This window comes from Coturnix japonica, chromosome 6 (assembly GCF_054131305.1).
Source record: "Coturnix japonica strain WE chromosome 6, WE-NBRP24, whole genome shotgun sequence".
In the NCBI taxonomy this organism is placed as follows: Eukaryota; Metazoa; Chordata; class Aves; order Galliformes; family Phasianidae; genus Coturnix; species Coturnix japonica.
This window is the reverse complement of record NC_140668.1, coordinates 31,855,164-31,877,734: the sequence shown is the minus strand read 5'-3', so window position 1 is coordinate 31,877,734 and position 22,571 is coordinate 31,855,164. Positions and strand designations below refer to the sequence as shown.

The 22,571-nt window shown below is 36.0% G+C and overlaps 1 protein-coding gene across 3 annotated transcripts in view; it reads left to right on the top strand.

The window, feature by feature from the left end:
• The window catches only part of LOC107319318 (transcription initiation factor TFIID subunit 4-like), a 121,415-nt gene that overhangs the window by 78,229 nt on the left and 20,615 nt on the right, over window positions 1–22,571 (top strand). For all 3 annotated transcript variants that reach the window (XM_085551827.1, XM_015874042.3, XM_085551833.1), the window contains exon 14: window positions 1,369–1,491. In XM_085551827.1, the coding sequence (XP_085407953.1) occupies window positions 1,369–1,491 (123 nt within the window). The remainder of the gene's footprint in view (window positions 1–1,368; window positions 1,492–22,571) is intronic.

Genomic DNA, 22,571 nt, shown 5'->3' with positions numbered 1-22,571 from the left:
TTGTACTTAAAGAATTCTTTTATCCTGTAGTTAAATTAGGTGTTTATTTGTATATAATTTTGTACTGAAGTTCTGTTAGTAACTGAAGATGTGAAAATAGGTTTTCAAACACCAAATGTATTAAATTTGCTTTTTCTGAAGAATGCCAAGATGTTGCATTGGTAAATGAATGAAGCTGAAAAATGCAGTAAGAAAGATTTATGAAGCAGACCTGGTTTTTCTAGGCAGTACTGAATGGAGAAAAGATGTCATACTCTGTTCTTTTCTATTTAAACCTCCTTTCCTTTTAACATCATTTAGGTCATTTGGGCCTCACACGTATATGCAGCTCACATTTACCTAAAGTCAGACACCTCTATGTAGACCTATCAGTTCAGATTTATTTTAATGAAGAATTGTGCCTGTATTGTACAATGTCTTCATTACCATTACTCAATTTCTTGAGTTAACCTTCTATGTATTTCTGTTGAGGGAGGAATGACAAAAGTGGGATTTGCAAACAAGTACTTCCTCTGAATTTACTGGTGGGGTTGCACTATTACTAAGACTTATGAATGCTTTTATCTATTTAAAATCACATACTGCTTACCTGATCAGATATTTTTGTGCAAGATAGATGATCAGAATATTTGATAAAGTAATATTGTTCATGGAACTATGTCTCGTCATTAATTCTGTAAAAGAAGTATACAGTGAGTATGCAATCTTACCTCTTCATCATGTGGTGGCTGCGGTATTTTCTTTTTCTACAGCGCATGATGCTGTTACATAATGAAACTGGCAGACTGTTGTCTTAGCCTCAAAGTAGCTAAATATGTTGTTACCTAAATCTCAATCTCATAAAGAAATTGTAGATTCAGTTTCTATGATTTTTATTTCAGTATTATTTTTTTCTAATGTTCATATAGAGGTAATTTATTTAGCATTGTTTTTTGAAAGTAAGTATCAAGCCTACTTGTAATATTCAAAGTAAATCTGAGATAAAAGAAAATGTGGTGTTTTTTTTTTTTTTTTGAGAATTTTAATCAATACTTACATTCACTGTATTAATATTAAACTGGTTTTGTAAACTTGATATGTAGGACTTAATAGGTGAGATAGTTTTGAAGGCTGAGAGCGGGGTTTTCAAAAACCCCATGATATATGAGATATGTGGAAGCAGAAATTCTGTGGAAAGTCAAGAGAATTGATTATTTCATTATTACTCTGCTACAATGCTGCATTCTTGAGCTGCTAAAATGGTATTTCTAGGAACAGCTTGGTACTGTTAGTAATTGTTCATATATGATTTTCACCTTTTACTCATCAGTCTGGAGAATGCTCTTTTTGTTATGACAGTAGAATAAAATCTTCTTTTCTCTCTAATAGATGCAGCAACAAGAACTTGCACAAATGAGGCAGAGAGATGCCAATCTAACTGCATTGGCAGCTATTGGTCCCCGGAAGAAACGGAAGCTTGATTCACCTGGACTGCTCACCATAGGAGGAGAGGTATTTGTTTATACACATAGTAAGAGACCCGATTCTTTCAAAAGCTAGTAAGAGAAACTAGAGATACAGCATTCTGATGTTTTCAGTGAACTGTAACCTGGAAAAGGAGATACAAAATACAGAATTAGAAGGGCTGTGAGTCCAGTTTATCTTATTTGTCACAGTTAAAATGACATCATTTGCTTACTTGTATTTTTGAGTGTTGTCTTTCAACAGATGTTAAATAATATTTTAAAAGGAGAGCTAAACCTGAAGTACGTAGGTGTCTCCCTACAAATGTTTTGTGTGACTTTATACTAGCTTTCACTTCTGTATTATACAAAGGAAAATAGAAGAATGGGTAGGGCATGAAGAAAAATCTGGAAAAACAAAACTGCAGTCTTGCTCACAGTTCAAACTGGGAGCTTGTACTAATACTGGTAACTGAGGTTTTGTGACAAATATGTCGAAACCTTTTATGGAATGGCCCTGCAACTGCAGAGATGAGTTTGTAGTCATGCTAGATTATGTTGTAATTTCAAGAAGAATACCATGCCCTAGAAGTAGGATCATATTTATTAGCACACAAAGCAAAGCAATATCCTCAAAAGTGAAATATATTAGCCAAGGTTGGGAACTGTGATAATGTGGTTACATTACCTTGGATACCTCTTACTGAGTACTGTATTCTATAGTTCTGTTATAGTTGAATTTCTTTTGTTACTGCTACATATGCCTACACCATGGGAGTCAAAGTAATTCTATTATATGTCTGTTCTGAGGAAAATGCAAACATTTTAAGTAACTAACTTATGTACTTTGACACAACCATGTATACAGCTGCTTTCTGAAGAACAGGGAAAAAAGATTTTCAAGAAAAATGGATGAACAGGCACGAGAGGTCCTCAAATAACACTTTAAACAAGCATGTAACTAGTTTCAGAATGTGACTACACAGTAGCCTAAGCTGATCTTTATCTCAGTCCCTAGTGCATTCCTATCCCTTACATTGGCTTTGGTTCTTGTGCGCTGTGCTAACCCATTTCCATTTGATAAACTGGCAAAAAACTAACCTAACAACAACAAAAAGTGAATATTTTCAACTTAGTTTGCTGAAGTAGTTTGGTGTAGAGCCCAGTGAACACTGAAAAAGGAGCTTAGAACAAGGTGGAGGAAGATAACTTGAGATCGCCTGCTATCACCTTCATTTACTGTGTCTATTACCTTTCTTTTATTCTCATATTTTAGATAATCTGCTGAAAATGGCTTCCTATGTAGCAGGCAGCAGTTCCATCACTAACTCGGTCTACTTATTATTATGTATAATGCAGTTTACATCAAAAATTTGAGAGGATAAAGAGAAATGAGACATCATCTAGAAGAATTTAGCTTTTCTGTTTTGCAGAGTTTGAAATATTACATGTGCAGAATTGTATACTTTTATTTGATGGTGTCAAGCAAAGTAGTTGGAAAATATCTCTAAGTATTGCTGCTTTTAGCTATTTAATGTGTGATTGTCATGTAAGATATCAAACAGTCCTGAAGTGGTACTGCCTAACTCTTCTTTGCTGTCTGGGTCCTTTCAGTTCATACAGAGCAGTGCATGGCAAAGATAGGGCAGTGGATGAAACATGCAGTAGAGGGAAAGCAGCATCTACTTATACTCTTTAGTTAGTATCCTGAAGCACTTTCCAGATAAATAATAATACGTTTTGAGTTGTTTTTGTTTACCTTCTGGATTTTTAATCTATTCAGTTTAAATTTGCAAGCTTTTTTTCTTGAAACGTAGGGCTTTTAATTATTAGCATTGACATTTACTTTCATTTAAGAAATAGATAGTCTCATGTAGTTGTAAGAGTTAAAGCTTTAAGAAAATAATGAACCATCACAAGACAAGGCATGGTAGTTTTAAGAATCAAGTATTTGAGTATTGCTAAGGTAGCATTAATGCAAAATTTGCATATTTCAAAATCTTTCCTTTTTGTCTATGGAATGAATGTATAGAGTCTAAGTGCAGGTGTTTGTTATACTTAAGAAAAATAACGTGGCTTTTCATCAAGACCTATGGCTAGTATCCCAAAATGCATAAATAGAAAGTATATGTTTGAAATATCTGAGGGTATAATTTGTTTAAACATCAAGTGAAAGCCCTCTCCTGGTACTTGCTGGCACAGATGGTTTTTGAATACTGAGCTTCCAAAGGCAGCTTCAGGGCTAGTTCAGTGAATCACCACTTATTGAAGACAGTCGTTTTAGGGATAAGAAAAAACCTCTTTCTCACATTGTGGAAGGGCAGTCAACTTAGGAATATTCAGTGAAGTATCTTGAAAATCCACCTTCCAGAAATTCACAGGAGTGTATGTTGGAACAGCGCTCAAAGGAGAGCTGATAGTTTGTTTCTTTTCACAGCCAGCATTTATTCAAACCATTAAAACAGCCTGGAAATATAATGTTCTTGCTGATTTGAATATCCCAAAATGGATATAGTTAAAGTGGTAATATTTTGAGTAGGGAAAAACTAATTTTTCAAGGACTGCAGTGATTGACAGTCTACTTTAGATTAATTTCAGTAGCCAGCATGGGTACCAACTTGATTGAGTTGTATTTCTTTCAAAACATCCCATGTCTTTTTCTGAGATTCATGTTTTGATGTTATAACTTAATGATTTTAAAGCAGTTTTCCTGTTGAGATTTTGTATAAAATATCTTTAAGGTTCAGGCGTATACAAGCTACTTCACATTCTTCTATATCAGGTCTTCATTCTACTAGCAGTTGGAAGCATAAGGATGAATCCATGATTATCTAGGAGGCATTTGGTTACTATGATGTAAATGGAAAAAGTACTTCTGGCTCTAGACTTTTTAGTCATCTGAGATCGAATGCGATCCATTTGCTTGCACATGTAAGCAGGTGGCATTCTCACTTTATGTACGAGTGATCTGTAGATGTTTCAGCAACACCTACAGTTTTTCCTCAAAACTATTGTTATTTTTTTTATTATTTTTATTTTATTTTATTTTATTTTATTTTATTTTATTTTATTTTATTTTATTTTATTTTATTTTATTTTATTTTATTTTATTTTATTTTATTTTTTGTCCAAAAGAAATCTCAATACTAGGTAATTTTGTGTTTGGAGTGGGTTACACAATAAATAAATGTGATAGAACTTCTCTTGGAAAGCAATTGAATCTAAAGAACCTTTATATTGGTTAAGCTTGACTTATATGGAAGTATATATAATAGACCATAATGCCTTTTGCAAGTGTTTATGGTCCAAGAAGTTAAAACTCTTCATGCTTTTAAGCCTGTAGACTAGCAGCAGAACAAGACATTTCTTTATGATTTATTGTATCATTGTCCTTTCAAACACCGTTGCTCCATGCATCACTGACATGATAGAATGCAGTAGATATCTCAGTCTTGTTTTGGTGTAGGATGTCACTCCTGCAGATAGTTGTTATTTCCCTTTTAGGTGTAGCAAACTATCAGTTAAAAATGTGGGTTTGAATTTTCAGGTAGACAGAAGGTGATTAAGCAGTATGTCTTTATAACTCTTTTATGGAGTTGAATGCATACGTTTTGAAATTTCCAAGTTCAGGTCAGTTTTTTGTGGCTTGTTTTGCTTGTTGTTTTCAAAACTGAAAATACAAAATAAAATAATTTGCAGTAAATATATTAATATCTATTTGAAAGCCAAAGTATTTTGAAATTCTTTACAGATATTATCACTAATTATTGTGCCTATTTTTCTCATTCTTAAATAAATGAGATTTCAAAAAATTTACCATGTTTATGAATAACTGCATTTCAGATTTAATTTCAAATGGTGTTCTAATCCATCAGGAATATTAATAAAACAAACATGTAATTTTGGGTTTATTTTGTGAAAAGAATTTATAATCATTAACACATTTCACAGGCGTGGTAATAGAAAGTAGGAATGTCTTAAACAGGGGGGGCAGTGCCAACTTTTAGTTGATGATTTATATATTCACTCCAAATTAGAATTATTAACATACATTGTGCCTGTTGCAAACAGGCAGAAATACAGTGAGTAAGAAGGCAGAACGATTTTGTATGGATCTCATTTGACAGGAGGAAAAATAGTCAGTTGGCAATACAAGAAAATAGAAAGTGGGCTCTGTGCCAGCACAAACATTCTTTTTTACTAGTAGAACAGGTTTGCGTACTGTTTGTATTCCTTTGATCTGTGGAACACAAAATATTCTGACACACATTCTGTGATATTAATCATTTTTCCTTACTGGCCAAGACAAATTTGATTTTTACTTCATTTGGAGATGGAAAGGGTAGTTGATCCCTGTCTGCATGGTGTTGATCTAACACACAGAAGGAGACCATTAGAGCATTTCTTTCCCTGCTTTTCAAAGGTTTCCTCCTGGAGCCTTACCTAGTATTTTGTATTTAAACTAAAATCCTCCTTCTTACTAGAACACTGGAAATAAATAAATAAATAAATAAATAAAAATCATGTTGAAAATAATTTTATAAATGTAGTACTATTAAATACAATATTTTCATTTATGGATACTTCTTCTCCAGTCTAAACAATCTCAGTTCCCTTAGCCATTGCTCATGTGAATTTTGCTCCAGTCCCCTTACCAGCTTTGTTGTTCTCTTCTGGACACACTCCGTGGCCTCAAGTGTCTTTCTTGTAGTAAGGGACCCAAAACTGCACACAGTACTTGAGGTATGGCCTCACCAGAGCTGCATACAGACAATCACCTCCCTGCTGCTGGCTACACTGTTTATGAAGCCATTGGCTTTCTTGGCCACTTGGGCATGGTGGTGGCTCATGTTCAGCCAAGCATCAACCAGCACCCCCATATCCTTTTCCTCTGTCCAGTCTTCCAGCTGCTCTGCCCCAGGCCTGTAGCATTGCATGTGGTTGTTCTGACCAAAGTACAGGACCCAGTGCTTGGTTCTGGGTGCTTGGTGATAAGTGCCTTGGCAACTACCTTTGCCAGCTCCCTCAGCACCCTTGGGTGGATCCTATCTGGCCCTGTGGTCTTGTGACAGTCTGGGTAGGTCTGTAACTGTTTCCACCTGAATCAAGGGGGGTTTATTCTGCCCCCCAGAATGGGTCTACCTCCTCATCCCAGACTTCCAGGTCAGGGATTAGAATACCCTGAGGATATCTGGTCTGACAATTAAGGACAGATGTAAAGAAGGCATTGAGAAGCTCAGCCTTTTCCTTATCCTCTGCGTTCACATTGCTTGCTGCATCCAGTAAAGGGTGGAGACTCTCCTCAGCCCTCCTCTTCAGCAAGCATCAATGAATGTCAGTAGGCCAATTTTTTTCTGCATGAAGGAATTCAGTTCCACATCTTTGCTTCACTGTACTTCCACGTCAGATGCCAGCTTGTCAGACTGCCCCTCTGCTGCCATCTGTCACCTCACAACAAAATGGAATGGAATGTTGGTGGGAAGATTCAACCTAAGCCATACCAACAGTGTCTGCCTCTGATGTTCTGGGACAACATAATAAAATAGGAGCCACTACTTTCAAAGCAGGGCTTGTGTTTTCTCCCTTCAGTGTCTTAGTGTTGAGAGGAGGAATGATAAACTATATTTTGTGGCCTCTGTTTTTCTGACGTTTGCAGTTCAAGAATTTTTATTCTTCTTGCTAAGTAAAACTGGTAAGTCTAAAATAATAAAAGGGCCTAGATGAGGATTTTTCAGAATTGACTTAAATTTCTCCATTGACTTCAGAAGACAGGGCCCAGGGTTCTGTGACATTTTCAGATGTCTTTGAAGGTATTTTCTTAGAACTTGAGCAGAAAGTGTCCATGGTGTAACTTTTCAGTATACACATGGAAAGATTTAGTATCTTAAAATTGCTGTGCTTCTCCTCTGACTGACTCTTCTCTCAGAGAGTCATGTGAATCATCAAATTATTTGATTTCCTTCTCTTTTCCATCTTGTTTAATATCAGATAACTTTGGGGTAATCCTTAGAGTCTTAAGAAATTTAATAAGATGTCAATTCTTCAGCATTTCCAGCCTGATTCTTTAAAGGAAGTAAGTAGTATGTTGGTCACACCAAGGACAGTTAGGGTACAGTGTTTAACATTTTGGTTTCCTTGGAACCTTTAGGCAGGTAGGCTTGAACTTCAAGCGAATCCTTTTGCCAGCTTCTAATATAAGCATTTCATGTTGAAGTACTGAACAGAATTTTTGTTATTTAACCTGATCCAAACTGTAAGACCAAACAGTTGCCTGAGTCTCTCTTCCAGACAAGAGTGTCTAAGCAGTGCTTCTGCTACTTCTGTAGTGTTTCTGAAGTTACCTTCATACAGCATCAAGTCTGAGAGATTCTTTTAAATTTCATGATATGGAGCACAGTGAAAACAGCTTGGAATAACAAGAGAAAATTCTCTTTGAGAAAATGAAGTTATCAGTACAAGCTTTCTGAAGTCCTGCAGGTAGTCTGTATTGACGCTCCTGAAACAAATCTGGCCACCATTGCTTCAGTTGCAAAAATGTTCTGTCGATAAGGAGAAATTTCTTTCTGTAAAACAAACAAACACCTGACAGATAAATATTTCATTCAGAACTCATCTTGCTGTGTGTAGTAAAAATGATATTAAGTAGCTCTACTCAAAAGAAAAAATAGTGTGCATCAAAGAGGAAGGAAGACAGGCCTATTATGGCTTCCTCGTGCCACATATGAGTCTTCCAAGACTGCACTGTAAGTCTGAATGGTTTCTTTATCAGTTTGGAAGTATTAATATATGCCTAGAATTCATGTATATTTATACACAAATGCTCGAGTCAGGTTCTATTACAGTTCTCATAAACAAAGTCATTACGAAATGTCGAAATATCAACAGTTTGTGGTGCAGGGTTTTCTATTCTGACAAATTTTGCTGTTTAATGGCCATGATGTGCTGTCAGCCCCTATAATCTATTGTATACTGTAAGAACATTTTGAGCAAACATTTGTTTAATTTGGAGATTATTGTTTGCACTACTTGCACATCTGTTGACCAGTCTGCTACTGTTCACATTTCTCTTTCGAATTTGGCTTTCTAAAATTTGTCTGATAAAATTGAAAGCAGTGACTCAAATACTTAAGCTGAGCTTAAAGCCAAAAGCTTGACAAGTTTGCATGGCTTACACATCCTTTCTTTGTAAGAGAGATGAGAAAATGGATCCTGGTTGGCCGTGTTCACAAGAAGTTAAGCATCTGAGCTCCAGACCTGCAAGGACATGTGCACATGCTTAACTTTAAGCACAGTGGTTGGTTTGTTTGAAGTTGGTAACATGCCTCATGTAGAACATTAATTACATGCAAGAAGCCTTTGTTGGATCGCTGTGTATTTCAGTGTTCCTGTCAGTCCTTCAGTGTTTCCTACTGCATGAACTCTGCTAATCTGTAACTGATTCTGATTTAGGAAGTGCCTTATTATTGTTTTCTATGCATGATAAAAACAGAGTTTTCTTTTTGGGAAACAGGCATATTGCATGCTTTTGAAAAGTCTCACATTATTTGGCCATCAAAGACTTTGGGGCTATAAGTGTGTTTAGGGGCAGGCTTCAGAACTTTCCCAATGTGTCTTCAATATTGCAGGCTGTATTTTGCTTTCAAAGAATTAACATAGTAAAAATATCTGACGGGGATCTTCGTCTTGGTGTTCCTTTTGTTACAGAGTCTATTCTAGTGAGTGACTAGGAAAAAAGGGGTTTTGTTTTTGTTTTGCCTGCAGTCAAACAGGAGCATGCTGGTTAAAGGGATTCTGTGGGGGAGTTGGACTGGAGAGGGCCTGAGGGAACTCGGAGAGACATCTACCACCAGCAGCTTGTCTGTGCTAGCTAATTATAGCTAGGGTACTGTTTACTTTAGTGGTATACTCCTTATTTATTAGTTACTTAGTTACTGCTTGCCTTCAAGTTACAGGCTTGCAGCCAGTTGCTGCAGGGGAGGTGCAATAGGAAGGGAAGGGCATCATGCAGCACTGCAAATCACAGCTCCCCGACCTTGGCATGTTTTTAAAAATATATATTTTTTAATTTTTTTTTCTCTTTTTAAATGAGACACAATTGTAGATATGGTCAGAAAGAAAAGTATGCAAGATAAAAAAATGGAAACAAAGGAAACAAAGAATTTTTTTTTACAGTCTAGCAGGACTGTGATGATAAAATTATTGTTTGTATGATTTATAAAATGGTGGTTGTTTTCTTCTTTTAACTCCTGCTTTCAGACCAAAATCCCACTTTTTTGTATGTCTAAAGTTCTACCAATTTTTATAAAATTATGACTTTTATACCTTTTTTAACTGGTACCACTTTGGGAATCCAAAGTTTGTTTATTTGGGTGCTCTTACTAGTGAGGTAGTTTCACATCAGCATTCTTCCAAGAAAATGAATCTACACAGACGTGTTTCTTATAATTAACAAAAACTAAATTAAACCATAATGAAGATTGTATATGGAAACCATAGGTCATTTAAAAGCCTAAGCCCTTCAGAGTTAAACAAAGATGAGCCACTTAAGAAAATTTTACCCTAATTCATCCTCATTTTTGTCATGAACTTTGAGTAGAGCCTATGGATTGGCTATGTGAAAGAGACAGAGTAAGTACGTAAACTTATTTCCAGTGCTGGCCTTTTCATTGCTTTTGTTGTTCTGTTTGTAGTAGTGTTGGCATGATAATGATCTCAGCAAACAACAGGACAAAGAGCAGTAGTGTTGTGTGGAGGCAAATCAAGAGAATTGTGAGATCATCTGCAACTCTGAGAAAACAGAAGTTATCACAAATAGTGCTTCCCATTACTTAGAAGCATGGTGATGGTGTTGACTGAAATGATCAGTAAAAGAATTATTTCTTTAGTCTTTCTGAGCATGACAGTCTCTTGCAAAGCTGGGAGTGCAACAAGAGCTGGATCAGTCTCTGAACAATATAGAGGAAGCTCTGTTAGAAGAATAAGCACACTCTAATAATACATGGGGGGGGGGGGGGGGAGAGGAAAAAAAAAAAAAAAAAAAGCTTCTATCTCCAAAGAAGAAGGTTGGGAATAAAAAAGGAGCACAACAGGTTAAACAGCCTTGGCCGAAGAAGTGAGTACCCCTAGGCAGACCAGCATCTCTAATCAGTGGTAGTGGTACTAGCTCTGAGGGGAGGGAAATTCAGGCTGGTGCTCTCATGTAACATTAAAAAGGACAAGCAGTCTGTCAGGAGAAACAGTCATTGGCGTGGGATTTCTTCTCTTGATCAAAAAGACAGCAGCACTGCAGCCTGCTTTATCTATAAGGGAGGTGTCAGCAGAGGGCATTTTTTTTCCCAGGCCGTATCACTGGCCTATGGTGCATTTTTTCCCAAGCCATAAAAGAAGTCACCTGCATTTCTCTTTAGCAAGTTTTTGTTGATTCCCCTCTTTCTTCTCTTTTCACTTGTTTTCAATTTTATGCAAGTAAAATCCTCCCCTCCCCCCACATCCCTCCTCTCTTTTACAAAGCAGAAGGGGGAGCTAAATCTGATGGACCTGAAAAATATGCCTGATACTTATCTCCAAAGCCAGCACTTGTTCTGTCCTTTCTATTAGTAATTCTCTATAAATAACAAATATATATATATATATTTACTATAAGAAATATTGTGAATCCAAATCTGCAATTAGTTACTTTATAATAAGCAACGTGTTAATTCAATTGACAAACTTGTCATGAGACATGTTTTGTGGGTTTTCTTAGTTAAGGGCAAGAAGAATTTAAAAGGGCAGTCTAATTCAGTGCCTGAATTTTTTCACACTTGGGGATTCGTCTGTGTCCAGATTACTTAACCAATAAAACTTGATCTGTAGATCATGTATGTTCTGCATTTGAGTTTGGCATCTAATCAGTTTGCAGCAGTTAAGCAAAATTAGGAATTTTTAATGTATATTTGAATACTTCTATTAGTTGACATTCTTGATATATCGTGTTAGAAAGACTTGAACTTTCCGAGACAAGATATCTATCTGGATCTTGTTAATGGCCCATCACAGTATTTATTCTAGATGTTGTGACTAATAAGTTAGTTTGACATATTCGGATTCCCTTTTAGAGTGTCATATATTAAAAAATGAGATGTAATTCATAATCCAACTTCTTCTACCGCTTTTTGAGCAGTGAGTCCTTGTTGGTCCGAAGTCAAAGACTAGCATTAAAGAGACACAAAATTTTTTGGATTTCTGGATCATTTAAAAATGTTATTTATTGTATTAAAATTTATCCTAGTGGAGATCAAAATAAATTATTTTCAGTGTTTTCTATTCTTCTGCCCTTACTGTGTAAGTCTGTAGTAAATGCATTAGATTGTACTGAGTAGGAGATAGCAAAGCAGTACTTCATAATTAATACCTCTTTTTCTCAATAATTTTGATTTCTACTGTAATTTCTGATAGTTTTCCCCTTTGTGAAAAAAAAAAAAAAAAGAAAAAAAACAAGGAAAAACAAACAAAAAAGCAACTCAGTGATAGCTTTTTCTGTCCTCTCTTTTCTCTCCTTTTGAAGACAAAGCTACCTGACTTGTGGCTGGTTAGAATGAGCATCACGTAAAACAGACAAATCACGCTGTGTCAGATTAATCCTCCTTAAGCGGCTTACACTCCAGTTGCATAGAAAGGCACCATAACATGGAGAACTTGTTCACAATTGACACCAAACTATAGATTGCATATCAAAGAAAATGCTTTACCTACCTATTCTGCAGTCTACTCTTTAGTGTGAATTGTTCTTCTAGATCTGATAATAGAACACTTCTGGCTGACTGTACCGTATCAACTTGACATTTGGAATACAGATATATGAGAAGCATGTCATGTTAACAGAACACTACAACAGTCATACTTTGTCTCAACTGATGGGGGAATTGCAGCGTACAGAGTAATTCATGTTGACAGTAAGAACTTGCAGATAGGCAGCCTAAAATGGTGAAATCATTATAGAAATTTATTTAACTGGTTGAATGGCTGTAGCAGATTGGTTGAGCCAGCCAAATCAAAGAGAATCTGAGGGAGATATCTTCTCTACTACAGTTTTAAAGATTAATTTGTGTCTGGCTTCTATATCCTTTGGAATGCATACATTTATATTTGTGAATATTTATACAAAAATAAGAGTTAGTAGTTATTGATTTAAAAGTATATTTTTCATATCTGTTGTTCAGAGAATTAGGTACTTTTTCATGGTTACTATTTGAGAAATAATCTTGTAAAGAAGGTGAATATATAATTGGAAGTAAACCAATTTTATTTTTGTTTCATTTACTTATAAGAGTGTTTTATCAATTTCATTAATAATAGAGTTTTACATTTTCACATTTTCATTTTCATTTAATTCACAAAATATTTTCCACTTGCATGTTTTTTTTTTTGGTTTTTTTTTTGTGCTTTTAAATCTCTTATTGCTGCTAAAAATCAGATTTTTTCCTCAAAAATTTAATAAAGATGATATTTTAGAGGGAGAGTCAATGCTATGCCCATAACAATAGAGACAAGTGGAAATGAAAGAGAAACCTTGGAGTGCCTTCCATTCCTGCTTTTAACTGAACTTTAACCAATCACCTACATTTGTTTTCTTAGAACTTAATTCAACAGGTTTTAGTCATACCCTCTAGGATCTCCATAATACAATTCTGTAGGTACAGCAAATTCTTCAAATCGCCGTCAGCAGCAGAGCACACAGGCATGTTACAGACTTCAGGCACGAGAGACCTAAGTCTGTAGAGAGAAGTATGCTTTGAGTATCATCTGTATAAAAAAGAGATATCCCAAACTTTGCATTTAAAAATATTTCTCCAAAGTGACTCTTTCAGTATAAATGCTGATGTGTGTTGGTATTAAACGAATCTATAGAGAAAGAGTTCTTTAGCCCAGTGCAATGGGAATTATTCCATTGTCAGTCTGGCTCTACTTCTGTCTGTGGCTTACTCTAGTTGACTTTATCTTAGTGTTCTTATCTTGTTCATTGCTATTCATAACCCATACTTGTGTGAAGATGGGCCTTTATTCATATGAAATATTTGCCAAGTTCCTTGTTCCTTTATGTAAAGGAACAATAAATACTATTTGAACGTATAAACCTTTGATTTGTTTTCATTCTCAGTTTAATTATGCAGTGTGTATTTTAGACACATATGTCTGATTCTTGTCTTGTATTAATTTATCTTTTCATGTTAACAAGTGTGAGTACAAAGCAAGCGAAAGCAGTACCACTCTCCAGTTATTGGTGTGTTTGGGGCCATACGTGTGTTATAGTCAGAGACTTTTAAAAGAAGGTGATAGCCAGAAGATTCTATCTTTCTGGATACTTTAAAGAAATGCTTTCCAAAGATATAAAGGATGACATTTTGGCATTCCTCAGCTGGATGAGAAAAGAGCAGTCTGCCATTGACTCCACTCCTCCCTTTCCCGTTTGTTCTTCCAAGTCCTGCAATGCTTAGTTGGGGGAAAAAATTGATTGCATAGTAGAGCTAGGTTGTGGTAGAAAGCAAGCTGAGAATATAAGTACAGTTTTCAGTATCTTCTGCTAGCATGTACAATTCCACTCCCTAGAACTGAAATGTTGTCAACCTCTTCCTTTAGTTACTTAACCAATTGCATTTTAGCTGTTTTATGTGACATATCTATCATGTGGAGAAATAATTACTAAGAATTCACAAGGCAAATGAAAGGTGCAGGAATCTGGGATTGATCTTCTGATGCACTGCTGCACAGGTACTGTTTAAGGTTACTGTTTCTGATTGAAGTTTCTCTCACCTTTGTATGAAAGCAGCATAATTAATCAGACTGTAATGAATTCAGGTACTGCCAGTTTGTCACCTCAAGAAAAAAGTTACCAGAGCAGGCTAAAATCCAATTGAAAATGTGGTCATGATTAGTAGGTAATATTTAAGGCACTGTTTTAATACGTGTAGTGTGATGGTAGACACGTTCTGATTGTGTTGGGAAATGTGTTGAATGGCTTCAGATGTACCTTGAAAAGTAAGTGCAAGATGATCCCAAATTCTCATGCAAATGAAAGTATTATTTTATGATGCGTTTTACAGAAGTACAGAATCTGCAGCTCTAAATGTTTCCTGATTTGTCTATTTAGTTTTGCCTTTATTAGCAAAGGTCTCAGCTTGTTTCAGTGTGAAAGTTGGATTGGGCAGAATATATTCAGCTGAAATAAAAAATCAGTAGTTTAGCTTGTCTTTTAAGTTGTTACTCTTAGTGATCTCTTATAAGTGTATTTGAATAGAAGTAATGTTTTTGAGGCTGTGTGCTTTCCAAGGGAGGTTTACATCACTATTCTTGGTGCTATTTTCAAATGTAAATACTGTTGTTAGTGATCTGTGGTTCAGTAGGAAAATTCAGTGGGTGCTTTTGTGTTGTGGGGGGAAAAAAATAAAAAAAAATCAGGATTTAAGCATTGCTTTATTTGCTTAGGTGATTCTTAAATGCTCTCTATTTAAATTATTGAGATTATATTTTAGCAGTGCTTGCTTTCCATGGCTTCAGAAAGACAGTCACAGTGCAAACAACTATACTAGTGGTGATCTTTGTGTGAGCCCTCTCATGGGTCTCACCACAGTGAAGTTCAGACTATAGAATGGTTCGTACTTCAGACAAAATCAACTGGATTATTTTAAATAATATAAATAGGTGGTATGGATTAAGTTGGCTGATATTGCCTGGAGTGAGTTAGGGAGCGCTCAGATGAACTACTCTGCTGGCAGATCTTCAGGATAATAACTTCAGCAGGGGGCAGTGAGGAGCAGCTGGGGGGCATAAAGCCTTTGATCAGCACAGCTGGATCCAAATCTAACATCTGTCTATAGTCTTAGACTCAACACTTTTGTTAATACTGTGAGCTGTATTTGCATTTGTTAGATTATTTTGGTGACGGTACTTTTCTGTCTCTAGTGTTCCATTTCTTTCCATAATCCCCCCTCACAGCAAAATCAGTATTGGCAATTCAGAAGAAATAGAACAATTATCTTCTTCATGTAACCCTTTAACAATTATTAACTTTCCTGTACTTTTCTAGCAATGGTTATATGTGAAAGTCTCAGTAAGGAGCAGCTGGGAAATTAAAATGCAGGAATTACAGAAAGAAGCTGTTCGATTTTGCTGCATTTGCCATCAAAGAATGCATATACGTATTCTCTTCCTCTCTCAGATCTAATGAGAAGGAGCCCAAGTGCCCATATACTCAGGATATTTCAGGTTCCTGCAGTCATGAAGCTTCCCTGTGCCTGTGAGGAAGTGAATGGCTGATGGGATGATGAGAGGCTTGAATTTACAGTCCAGTGCACGCTTGACCATAACCGAGTTGATTACAAACATTCCTGTAATAATTTAACAATAATTTAAAGAACGCAGGATAGAGAAGCTAGTATCAAAAACTCAGTGTTGTGAAGTAATAGCCTCAATATCTCTTAAGCTTCCTGCCTACACTTACTCCTTTCTTTTTCTTCCATATTCTCTATTTGCTGCAGAGAAACAAACCTTGTAAGCATTTGCTTATATTTGGCATGGAATAATAAAGCAGACAAGTGTCACATGAATGATTGTGACACTTGTACAAATGTCTGTGAGCTCAAAAAGGACAGACAAATTATGTTTTGACCCATTAACTATAGCTGTCTTAGAAAAAAATGCCAATTTATCTTAATGCTTTAATTCAAGCAAACACTTAGGACTCAAAAATTTGTCAGAGTCATACCTTGAGTAGTCTTCATTTTAAAAGCATGCTGAGATGTATCCTTTCAGTTTACTGAAAAAAATACAGCTTTGAGAGGATGAGAAGGAGGAAAATCAAACTGAGTATTTTGATTCCTTTTAATACAGATATAGACCAACAGTTTTCCATTCATTATATTCCATTTCCAACTGCTTATCCATTAAACTGAAAAGAGAATGATGAAGGCTTCGGGTATGTTATCCTTTGGCACTGTCAGTTTTTGAAATTTCCTTTTAGCTTCCTATAGGGTTATTTTAAGATTCTAGGGTTGTGGTGAAGAGTTTTCCACAACATAGTACACGTAACTGCCTCTGTGTTAAATGAGTGGGTGGAGTAACCTGGTTGTGGAACTTGGATGTGATGGTGCAAATAATTTATTTTCTTATTTAATATTACAGAAGTTGATAATTGATTTGAAAGAGGTATTTTGTTAAAGAAACTGAACTGCATAAATTCCCTTATCTCTAACATTCAGAGTTATCACTGCTTCCTTTTTTTAGTATAGATATTTTTGTAGTTGCACTGCTGTGTTGAAGCCTGATGCCCTTTGAACTTTTCTTGCCAGCTCCCAGTAGTCTTAGTCTGGAAAGATCATTCAGTACTTGTGTGATGCAGTAACTCAAAATGCCCTTCCTTTGCCTTTGTTTCCTGCCTTCTTCCTTACCTGTTAATTATCTTTGCTTTCTTATCTTTCTTCAAATATGGAAAAAAAAATAATAATTGAGGATCATGTATTTTTTTTTAATGCAAAACTACGTTTCCATGAATTCAGACTTCATTTTTGAAACATTTTTCTGAAAATTGTATTAATGTTAATGAATTCTCTGCTACTTGGTTTTGAGTATGTAGTTGATAATATGATAATACAGTCTTAAGAATTTAGGCCAGGGAATAAAAGTTTCAAGTATTCATGCACTCTTAGTTTCCAAATTCTAATGGGTCCTCGAAGGGCAGCCTTTTATTAATGAGAGTAATTTGAAGCAAGATTAGCTGTCCTACTAAGGAGTAAACAGTCTTGAATGTACATTTGTGTAGTCTGGTTTAATATAAAGGAGGAAGTTAGGTTGGATCTGCCCAGGTGAGACAGAAAAAAAAAGCTCAGCTGAGTTAGAAGGCATAATAGGACTAAAAAAGTGAGGCACATTTTTAGAATAAAATGAGAGTGAAGACTTGGCAGATTAGGTTTGCCATATATCTATATATCTATGATAGTTAAAATAACCGCATTTAAAATTTTGAAACTGTAATTTACATACTCATTTATTATTATTCAGATTAATACTAAAAGGGCAGAAGTCATCCAAGGAACTTACACATTAATTTTCTTCCCCTTCACTACTCTGAGGATTTATTTCAAAATATTTTTCTAGTACCTTGAATTTTGTTGTTATTTTTTTGTTCTAACAAGAAGTAACTTTTCATTCTGGCTGTCTATTAATGCTGCTGAGAAATAAAGATGCTTTTACAGAATGCTTTCAAGCACAAAAGGAGATGGTTTTCAAGAGATTATTTTACATATTTACATATTTTACCTTAAGCATTTTGTAGTCACTGCCTACTGGTGAATGTATCAGATTTTTACACACACTTTCAAAATGAACCAGTTTTGCTTCTAAGCCATTGCAAAGGGAGGAAATGAATTCTAACTTTTTTCACTTCATTTTCACATCCTCACATTTCCTTATTTCACATGGTTTAAAACAAAATGCCTCCAGCATTATTTTTCCTTTCTCAAGAGCAAAGTGAATGTGACTTTTCTAAGGGGGTCACAGGATGCCTCTGAGGCCTGTGGGTGTTACTGGACTGCTGCCTGCTTTCAGCTTAACTGAAGGGCTTGTCATAGTTTTCATCTCCTAAGAAATTAGCCCTAGGTGCTGGCCAGAAGCAGGAGAAGGCAGCATTATGAGTCCCACGCTGGTTATTTCCCACTGACATCAAATCCTGAGGTTTTCAAATTAATCCCACACAAAGACAACCCTTCATTTTGGTGCCAGTTTGAAATTAGACTGCAATAATGACCTTTTAAAGATGTCTAGTTGTTAAGATAACCCCCTGTTGAAACTTGAAGGTAGCCGTTGCACCCTGTGTTGATAAGACGTTACTGACGCTTTAGCAGATTTTGTAAAGGTGACTGGAAGTCATGGCCAGTGACTTGACCTGTGCTGCTGAAAGGAATGAAACCGATAGCCAGCCAAGCCTGCCTCGCCTTGCATCTCACTGCATTCTGGTTCCAGAAACAAACAAAGGGTCTTTATAAACTTCCAGCAGGCAGATTAGTTACAAACTAGTAATAGACTTTCACAAAAGGGGACTGACTTTACCATCAGAAAAAGTTAATACTCAGCTCAGAGTGTGAATTAAAAGCATACCTTCTAGTGCTTTAAAACTGGCTGGCAACTGGAAAAGCTTGGAAAATGGAGCATTAACAATAACCATTAATATAAAGAAGTAAAAGAGTAATTTACTGTATTTTATCCTAAAGTATTCCATGTGAAGTAAAAACTGGCCCAATAGAAAATGGGCATTGCAGCATACATCTGTGTAGTTTGCAGGAGATTTCTGTCTATTGTAATGAACAGAAATCTGGTTTTGTCCAAAATTAAAATAACCCACCTAATTGGTTCCTGGTTTTTCACCCTAGGGTTTAGCATCATAAACCTACATGAATGTACCCTGTGCAAAATCATCCTTCATTACCAGTAATAAATAGGTATGAAGCTGGAGATGATAACTCTTTGTAGTCAAAATAGGTGTATGTAAACAACAATGAAGCACTGAGTATGAAAAATTTTGGTAACTGTTAGGTCTTAGCAATTGTTTATGTGCATCTCATTTAAGAAAATATATTTCTGTAAAAATCTGTCATTGTTACTTGTAAAATTTACTATGCTCAATTTTTCTGTGTTTTTAAATTCTGTACTGCTTCAATTACAGTTACAACCATACGGGGTATAACTGATTGCTGAGGCAAATTTGATTATGAATGTAACTGTTTATAATATATGAAAATTTCAGCTGTTTAGCCAACATCAACGACAAGTTTTCCTTTAAAACTATAGTAAGTCCCACAGACTAAGCACTTTTCAGCCGTTTGAATGCTCTGCCTTTGACTGTTTTCAGTTATTTTATTTCTATTCACCAAAAATAGAAAATATGCATGAAACATTTTATTATTTGATGGTGTACTACACCATCTGCTGCCATAGTACACTCAACTAGTACTTGTTTTGAGAAATGTGCTGTGAAATCATAGTTTGTATCTATAGATTTTGAAAACATACTATATACAGACATTTAAGCATTCCTTTTTTTTAACCCTGTGCATTGTTAGAGGTTTCAGAAGCTTCTTTCAGCATTTCAGAAATTAAAGGGTTATCAAAAGGCAGACATCAGAAAAAGACTGTTGATACCTATATTTCTCTTTTGGATATCAAAATAGTGGGGATTATTTGCTTTATCAGTTTAAGGGGGTTTTAGGAAATCGAATCTTTGGTTTTGTGATCATTTCTCTTCTTTAATATATTTCACCTAGTTTAGAAGTGTGGATCAGAAACTCACAAGGAAAACTGATGCCCTTTCCTGCAGCTAAATTAACAGGAATCACGTGGAAAACAATCTGAGCCTTGTATGAAAAGGGGAGCCATTAAAATTAGCCCTAAGCTATGGACTGCACCCAATATCACTAGAACTGCACTCACTGCAGATGTGGAGGCTGGCTCTCAGGCAAACTGAGCTGTGTTGTATAGCTACAATTAAAATCAACTCCTCTGCCAAAAAATAAAAGGGAGGAGGGTAGAAGGAGAACATCAAAGACAGATTGAAATGTGTAGTTAGTAATAAGAGTGGTCTCCTCTTGAACCAAGCCCTGCAGCGATTCATGGCCCCCTTGTTAATGAGAAATTTTGACCTCTGGTTTGTAAGTTAAACTTGTAATCCCAGCTAATGAAGTAAATCAATCCCAACTTCAGTCTGTTGTTCCCATTTTTCTTTGCACAGTGTGTCTGGGAGTTGGTATCCAGGTCTACAAATACGATTTGGGGGAAAAAAAATTATTCAACAGCTTTGTAACTTCTGTTTTGCAGATTCACTTAAATATGTCTAAAGCAGACAGATTATTTTAACTTGTTTGTTTGCTTGTAAAATGTCCTATTAGCGGGGATGTTTTAGACACTTGAAAATAATAGGCCTTAGTTACCATTTTAAAAGGTTTACAAGTATCCCCTAATACCCATTTCATGAACGGATTTACACTTTGGGTTAGTAGATCTGTTTGAAGTTATTTAGGAACCATATTTTAATTCTTGCTATATATTTCTGGGGATACTGATGATCGTTCTGTGTCAGAAAAAAAGGTTTCCCACTGCTTTGAGGGAAAACAGATTCGCTAGCAGTAAAAACAAATGCAAAGCTAAGATGCTAATTTTCATAATGGTGGATCATCCTTTGAAATACATACTGCCACGTCTTGTAAGCCACAGAGTGACAAAAAACCTCACCATTTATCCAGCCCAAAAGCCCTCGTAAAGCCTCTGAGTTGATGTCATGTCATACCATATTACTAAAGAATCTGTAAGAGATCAGCAGATGGTTAAAAAAAAAAAAAAAAAAAAAAAGGTGAAGCCTTCATGACAAAAATAAGGAGATGCTGGATTTCTGATGTGATCCCTTAAAGTAAATCATCATCAGCCAGGGGAAGACAAATGCTTGTAGCTGCTTCCCTTTCCTTTTGTATTAGTAATTCGTGTCTTTGTAGCCCCTGTGATAGGACCTTTTTTGTTGTAATCATTTTCTCTATAAAAAGAGTTTTTATTTTAGTTTATAGCTGATTTGTGTTACAAATGCTGCATTACAGGTTCAGAAGCTTCCGAACAAAATGTATTCTTCTAACACAAGGGGTGCGTGAGCTCCCCTCTAAAAGCAGGGGATGTGCTGCATCTCGGCCCTTGCTTGCAGCAGTAGGCAGAGTGGTGCAGAGCTGTGCCTCTGATGGTTTTGGCTCTGATGCTGGCTTTTCATAGCCACCTTCCTGCAGTTTCACTGACAAAGCCACACTGCATATTATGATCTTTTGTATATGTCATACATTTGTATTTCTGTTGTGAAGAGTGCGCAAACAACCAAGTGTTGCTGTGTTTTATGCAGCTGTATTAGAGAAATGGGCTTACACTGGTGAAGTAGGAAGCTTTTGTGATTGATGCAGCTCAGTTGTTTTTCTGTGGTGACCACAGAGGTATGTGGGTTTTTCTGTTTGTTTGTTTGGAGGTTTTGCTTTGTTTACCTCAGTGACTAATCCAATTCTCTTACTTATAGAGTTGGAATTCATATTACTTATGTGCCTTAAAAAAAACGGTGGATTCTAAAGGTGGCTTTTGATGGGATGTGAATATTTGCTGCCTAGATGATTGTCCAAGGCTGTGGGTGCTGTAAGCAGGGATGTGTTCCCAGCAGGTGGGGATACACGGGTCCCAGTGAGTGACTTGGCACCAGCCTAACACCTGGCTCTCTTAGCTGTGGGATGCTGTGGTGCACTGGGAAAGCTGAGATTCAACCATGCTTGGAGAAAAGGCTTCTTTATACTGTAGTGAAGCTTATCTTTGAGCCAGACCTTGCAGTGATGGCTCTCAAATAAGCTGCTTTTATCCCTTTTTAGAAAGTAAAGGCAACTGAAACTGTGGGACTGGAAAAAAGCTGCCGAATAGGAGTGTTTGCAAAAGGCCAGCAAGTTGTGGGGCTGAGATGCAAGAGGCTGCCTCCCAAGGATAGGGTGCAAGAACTTTTCTGTAGAGGAACCAAGTATTAATCCAATCCAAATAGAGATTATATTCCCTAATAAGCTTCAGCTTGTAATGTATGTTTTTCCTATGTATCAAATGTACTGAAAAATTATGTTACTCAGAATTCCTCTGTATCTAGAAGGACTCTATTTGCTTTATAAGTAACACATTAAGGATTACATGTAGTTTTCACAATACACATGAAGGGCTAAATTAATTTGTGTGCTATTTTTCTAGATGATAACGTACCGTATAATCATCAACTCTACCTGTTATTCTTTGAAGATTCTCATGACCCTCAACGATCTGAAGCAGGATGTTTCTGTACAACTACAAATCATTAGTATATTATAGGCAAGAGTTTATTTTAACCTATTTTTTGTCTCTCTAAATTTAAAAGAAGCTTTTTTAATTCTTACAAGTGGAAAAACACAGCAGTGAAGCTGTTCTCAAGTGATACACCTTAGTATATGGAGGATCCTGTTGCGAAGAACTTCGAAAATAATCATGGTTTATTAGCTGCACAGTCTTTTCCCCTTTGTTTCTATTCATTTAATTTAAAGTGAAACAACTCAGCATGCAAAACTAAAATTA